Source organism: Cebus imitator, unplaced genomic scaffold (assembly GCF_001604975.1).
Source record: "Cebus imitator isolate Cc_AM_T3 unplaced genomic scaffold, Cebus_imitator-1.0 Scaffold143, whole genome shotgun sequence".
NCBI lineage: Eukaryota > Metazoa > Chordata > Mammalia > Primates > Cebidae > Cebus > Cebus imitator.
In genome coordinates this window covers 4,261,758-4,268,705 of record NW_016107458.1, presented here as the reverse complement: position 1 = coordinate 4,268,705, position 6,948 = coordinate 4,261,758, and the positions used below count along the sequence as shown (strand labels likewise).

Sequence of the window (6,948 nt, the reverse complement as noted above, 5' to 3'; positions counted from 1 at the left end):
AAAAAAAAAAAAAAAAGAAAACAGTGAAGGGGGAAATTATGAGACATACTAAGTACTTAATGTGTGCTATATGCTTGCTACTAGATACTTTACATGTATTAATCCTTGCAACAATCTTGTGGGGTGATAGAGCTCATATCTATCCATCTTTCATAGATCTGAGAACTAACTTGTCCAACATTTCATAGGCAAATAAAATACTAGAAATTTGAATCTAGCTTTTAGGCTATACTATAAGATAAACAGTTTTAAAGACAGAAAGCAGCGTTTGGGGAGTTTTATAATTTATTATATATCAGACCCAGTGTTTGTGAGAATTAAGAAAAAATAAAATATATATATATATATATATATATATATATATATATATATATATATGGCATGTAACCCAGTGCTGTAGCTGTCATTATCACTAAAATAATAATGCTCTGATCAAAGTACAATCATCTAATTGTTCAAATAGTGGAACACTTAAGTCTGTGTAGTACTTCATGTTTTTCCGATGGTTTATGTTAAATGTAAATGTTGATTTTTTAAAAAAATGTTTGTGCTTAAACAGTTGCTAAGCCAACTTAAAGGAAATTTAGAAGAAGAAAATCGACATCTACTAGATCAAATTCAGACATTGATGCTACAGAACAGAACACTTTTGGAGCAGAATATGGAAAGCAAGGATCTTTTTCATGTTGAACAAAGACAGTACATGTAGGTACCAAATAATTTTCACTCTGAAATATGTTACTCATGATTTTATCGTTGCCATACCCAGTGGCGGAGAAAATTCATGCTAATTTTTATTGATTTTCAACATTATTTCAACAAGTATTTTTGAATGCTTATATTCTAGGCACTATCCTGATAACCACTATCCTAATACTAACATGAAAACATGTGAATCTTGCTCTTAAGGAATTAGTAATATAAAGCAAGATATATCAATAACATTTAAATACAGTAATTCTGTATAATGGAAGTATATGTAGGAGGCCATAGAAATATAGCATATATAGGGGCAGGAGTATCTTAGTCTGGAAGAGGCAAGGTGAACTTTCCAAAGATGAGACTTGAGCTGAGACTTACAGATTTAATAAGAGTTTGCTTAAGGAGACATGCCAGGCCAAGAGAGCTGCAATACAAAATCATGGAGGTGTGATGAAAGTATGTTGTGGTGCTGTATAGGACCTAAAAATTAACTGTGCTTTCTGGAGCAAAATTGAGGAAAGGAGGGGTGCAATAGAAAAGTGGCTAAATAGGAGCCAGTTTACAAAGGTTGTTCTATGCCATACAAAGGAGTTGAGGTCAAGCTGTAAGACTTGTGAAAGAGAATTGACAGGCTTAATTATTGGTAAGTTGTTATCTCCAGAGAGTTAAAGAATCTGTTAAAACTCAGATTTTGGCCTAGGCAGCCCAGTGGTAGTCTTTGTATTATTACATGTTGATTCATCTTTACTCAATATATCTCTTCGCTTTTCGCCCCACAAATGAGAAGCACCATAGTATAATAGAAATAGCTCAGATGTTGAAATCAGCTTCTGATTCATGTCCCAATTCATCCACTCACTAGCTATGTGACTACAGACAAGTCACTTCATTTCTTTGATCATTAGTTTCTTCTCTAAAATACAGGTAACACTTACTTTCCAGATTATTCAAGGAGTGCATGAATTAGTATTCTGTACCTTTCAGACTTGATACACAGAAATAGCCAGGGCACATGTGAAACAAGGATACAGCTTACATTTTTCTGAAGTACTGGTTTTACCAAAAAATTTCAGGCAGGGAACATTATTTCTATATTAATACATAGGTATATCATGGAACAAAGGCAGAATTTGTGTAAACTTTCAAAGTAAATGTAAAACCTCAAAGAAATTTCACATTTGTGGCTGGACACCTTGGGCTCCACCTTTAGTCCTTTCAGTCTTTTCTGGGTTATGTATTCCTTTACTTGCTTTCAAAAGAAGCTTTGTTTTAGGTTAAGAAGCTTTGAGTATATATAAATCTTTTGGCATTTGAGTCTCCTGTCCCTTAAGCAGAGGCATTATCCAAAGCTTTGTTGTCTTACTATTCTGACCCTTGGTGACTAATACGTTTCCAGGTGAAGGTGGTTATATCTAGATAGTTGACTTCCAAAGATTATTATCTATTCTGACTTACTGAATTTAAATTACAAGTATCCATCTTGCACGTCAGGTATTTCTAGCTAAATGCCTCTATCACATGGTCCTAGCAAGATGGCAGTGGACAGGCAGTACTGAGAATTTGAAGGTTCTTAATGATATTTCAACCAGTAAAAGAAATGAATTGGGAGCTATGGCCTTGGTTAATACAGCCATTAACTTTTCAAATGTTACCTCTTCTGCAGGCCTCAGATCCAAGCAGTTGGTTAATAAATATAGGCTGTCTGCTGTTTGTGCTGTGGTATAATTGTTGGCAGCATCTGTTCACAAGGCATCTCCTACCGAATCTCTCAAGTTAGTTTCTCCCAGTCTCCACCACTGTAATTCAGCCTTTCCTCTCAAATAGACTACCCCATTAGCCTCCTGAATGTTTTCTTATCTCCAACCTTTTTTTATTTTTCAATCTTGCTCTGTCAGCCAGGCTGAAGTACAGTAGTGCAATCTCAGTTCACTGCAAACTCTGCCTCCTGAGTTCAGGCAAGTCTCCTGCCTCAGCCTCTTGAGTAGCTGGGACTATAGGCAAACACTGTCTCATGCTGCTAATTTTTGTATTTGTTGTAAAAACAGGGTTTCACCACACTGGCCAGGCTGGTCTCAAATTCTTGAGCTCAAATTATCCACCCACCTCCACCTCCCAAAGTGCTGGAATTACAGGCCTAAGCCACCGCACCCGGCCTTATCTCCAATCTTTCTGATATATCCTGTTCCATCATTAGGTTAAACTACTTTAAACAAAGATTTCTTACCACTTTGTAATGAAACTTTCAATTCTTCTGTTTTCCTACTGAGCAAAATCTAAAACCAAAACTCTACCTCTCTACTTCCTCTCGGCCTACAACATTCAAGCTAAACATAATTTAGCATTTTTTTAACTTCCTATACTACACCAACATAATTTAGTATTCTTATCTTCCCCTTTCAGCCTATCTAATAATGGCCTTTTTCTTCATGGGGATTTATTTCGTGACCTAAGAGGGATATATTCACCTTCTATAAGTTCCTGTTGTACTTGCACAGTATTTTATTTTGGTACTGTTACTTCCTTGGATTATATAGTCATTCTATACACACACATACACACACACACACACACACACACACACACACACACACACTATATGTTATCGTAATCTATGGGTATATCTTCTCCTATATTAGAAACACAGCTATTTATCGTTCATCCTTATACACACCTCATGCCTTCTTCATTGTAAATGATCACTAATGTTTCTTAAGTAAATAGTATTCTTTGGTACTGTGGGGTTTTTTTAAGAGACATTACTTTAGTAGCCTTTGATGTTTCTCTATTTAGTAAATACTATCGAGAATATAAAAATGAGACTAGGATGTGGTGACTCATACATTGCTGGAGTCAGGAAATAATTCTCTACAAGTAAATGAAGCCTGAGTAATTTTGTCGAAAAGAAAAAATCTATTTGCATAAATGTGTTTGCAAGATAATTCATTATATCTATAATTGTAAGCAAACTATCCAATGTTTTTATTTTTTGCTGCTATAAATTGTAATCGATCACCTTTCTTCCAAAAAAGGAAAAAAAAAATGTTGCAAATTTTTTAATCAAAAAGGGGAACATGGAAAAATTCCCATTGTTACTACCTAATATAATCTTAGTTGCCAACCATGGTATCTATATTTTTTTATGTTTTGGGAAGAAGTTAGATCATAGTCACAAAACAGTTTAATATTTATAGCTGTACATAATATGATACCTGTCCTAAAAGGTAATTTTTATTTTTATAGTGATAAGTTAAATGAATTAAGACGTCAGAAGGAGAAATTAGAAGAGAAAATTATGGATCAGTACAAATTTTATGACCCATCTCCTCCTAGAAGGTACCATTAACCAAATTTTATGAATTCTTTTTTTGAAAAAAACTTATTTTTAATATTGCAGTGACTTCTAATTTTGTGAAGGATTTGTATGTTGAATTTTAAACTAATAACAATTTTTTAAATTCTGTTAGGAGAGGCAACTGGATTACTCTAAAAATGAGAAAATTGATAAAGTCTAAGAAAGATATTAATCGGGAACGTCAGAAATCTCTAACATTAACACCTACCCGCTCAGACTCCAGTGAAGGATTTCTTCAGCTCCCCCATCAAGACAGTCAAGATAGTTCTTCAGTAGGTTCAAACTCTTTAGAAGATGGCCAGACCTTGGGGACCAAGAAAAGCAGCAGTGAGTGCTTAAATTCTTTAAACATAGTGGTTATTTAGAATCTTTTCTAAAGATTTTTTTAAACTTCAGTAGTCTTTGGGGGGAATAGTCTGATGAATGGCATTTACTTTTAATTTCATATGATTAATAAAATTAATTGTGTACTGCATTAGTGTATAACCACACAATTTTCTGAAATACATCATACACAGAAATACTATCATTTGGCCAGAGGGGTAAAATATTGCAGAAAGAAAGTTGAAATAAGAGCTGGAATACCTCTGTCATTTGCTATTTCTGTTAATATGGGCAAGCCTTTTACCTTTGCTTCATACTTCACAGAACAGTTTTAAGGAGCAAGTGAGAAATATGAGATGTCATTTTCATAATCATGTATAACTTAATCAGAATAATAAGATCTTTTATAATGAGGTTTCTGCTCATATACTTTGATGGCATCATATTGTAACAAAGTTACATTTGGGGAAGCAAAGAAAAATAGGTATGATTTGAAGAGGTGTTATTCAGTGATTTAGAAATTACATAACATTAAGAAAAGGATATACTAAAATAGAGCGGTACTGGCTGGGTGCCATGGCTCACACCTGTAATCCTAGCACTTTGGGAGGCCGAGCTGGTGGGTCACTTGAGGTCAGGAGTTCGAGACCATCCTGGCCAACATGGTGAAACCTCATTTCTACTGAAAACACAGAATCAGCCCAGCATGGTGGTGTGCACCTATAATCCCAGCTACTTGGGATGTTGAGGCAGGAGAATCCTTGAACCTGGGAGGCAAAGGTTGAAGTAAGCTGAGATTGCACACTACACTCCAGCCTGAATGACAGAGCAAGACTCTGTCTCAAAATAAAATAATAAAATAGAGATGTGGGGGCCAGTTGAAGTGGCTCATGCATGTAATCCCAGCACTTTGGGAGGCCAAAGTGGAAGGATCACATGAGGCCAGAAGTTGAAGTCCAGCCTGGGCAACACAGTGAGACATTGTCTCTATTACTTAAAAAAAAAATTAGGTGAAGAGATAAACGTTGTATATAAACTAGTGATGTAATTTTTATTACAAATTTAGAAGTACCACGTAATATGCCCTATACAATTATAACCTCTTAATTTCATTACTAGTATGCTTACATAGTAACAGCAAAGTAAAAGCTGTAGAAGTATATTTCAAGAAAATGAGAAAAAAATTTTAAAGATGTCTAAGAAGTTGACTACTACAAAGTTCTTACACAATATGTGAACAAGATACTTTGAATCCTCTCACATTATCACCAGTGTCACTAACTGAACACACACACACACACACACACACACACACACACACACACACTTCATTCTTTTGAAATAGCAGATAAATGCAACTACTGCTTCTCCCAGGGGTAGACTCTCCAAATGGGCAACTCTCAAAACACTCAAAAAACTATTTATAGCATTTGGCTTCAGGCAAATTATCTCTGAAAATATAGTATTTTAGGGTATAAAATACTCTAAGATATTAGGCATTAATTGTGGGGTATAGGCTGGGCGCAGTGGCTCATGCCTGTAATCCCAGCACTTTGGGAGGCTGAGGCAGGTGGACCACTTGAGGTCAGGAATTCAAGACCAACCTGGCCAACATGGTGAAACCTCATCTCTACTAATACAAAATTAGCCCAGCATGGTGGAGTACCCCTGTAATTCTAGCTACTCAGGAAGCTGAGGCAGGAGAATCGCTTGAATCTGGGAGGTGAAGATCGCAGTGAGCTAAGATTGCACCACTACACTCCAGCCTGGGTGACAGAGCAAGACTTCATCTCAAAAAAAAAAAAATCTGAAATATTTCAGAATGCAAATGTAGCAGCCTAAAAACTAGAGTCCATAGGTAAGCAATAAAAAAAGTCATACGCATTTACATATGTATTTATATGTATATATTAGTCTCAAAACAGTTTAATTCTATATCCACACATAAAATTATTGTTACCCCGGGTCTTTTGCTGTCTGATTTTGTCCACCAAGTAAATCTACATAAATCCTTAAGTAGTTCTGTTGTAGAGAGATCACCAAGTTTTCTTTAAAAAGTGGCAGATAAGTTAATTTTATCTGTTATCTTTAGATATAAAATATCTGGCATCTTACTAAATAAGAAATGAGACCAGGTACAGTGGCTCACACCTGTAAACCCGCACCTTGGGAGGCCCAGGCGGGCAGATTATGAGGTCAAGAGATTGAGACCATCCTGGGCAACATGGTAAAATCCCATCTCTACTAAAAATACAAAAATTAGCTGAGTATGGTGGTGTGTTTCTGTAGTCCCAGATGCTCGGGAGGCTGCAGCAGACGAATCATTTGAACCCGGGAGGCAGAGGTTATAGTGAGCCAAGATCCCACCACTGCACCCCAGCCTGGCGACAGAGTGAGACTCCATCAAGAAAGAGAGAGAAAGAAAAGAAGGAAGGAGAGAGGCAAGGGAGAGAAAGGAAAGAAAGGAAGGAAGGAAAGAGAAAGAGAGAGAAAGAGAGAAATGGTTGGCCAGGCATGGTGGTTAACTCCTGTAATCCTAGCACTTTGGGAGGCTGAGGCGGGTGGATCAC

General features: G+C 36.2%; 1 protein-coding gene across 7 annotated transcripts in view; it reads left to right on the top strand.

The window, feature by feature from the left end:
* CCDC88A (coiled-coil domain containing 88A) overlaps positions 1-6,948 on the top strand; it is a 126,015-nt gene that overhangs the window by 103,516 nt on the left and 15,551 nt on the right. For all 7 annotated transcript variants that reach the window (XM_017542392.2, XM_017542398.2, XM_017542393.2 and 4 more), the window contains exons 23-25: positions 560-705; positions 3,943-4,035; positions 4,167-4,381. In XM_017542392.2, the coding sequence (XP_017397881.1) occupies positions 560-705; positions 3,943-4,035; positions 4,167-4,381 (454 nt within the window). The remainder of the gene's footprint in view (positions 1-559; positions 706-3,942; positions 4,036-4,166; positions 4,382-6,948) is intronic.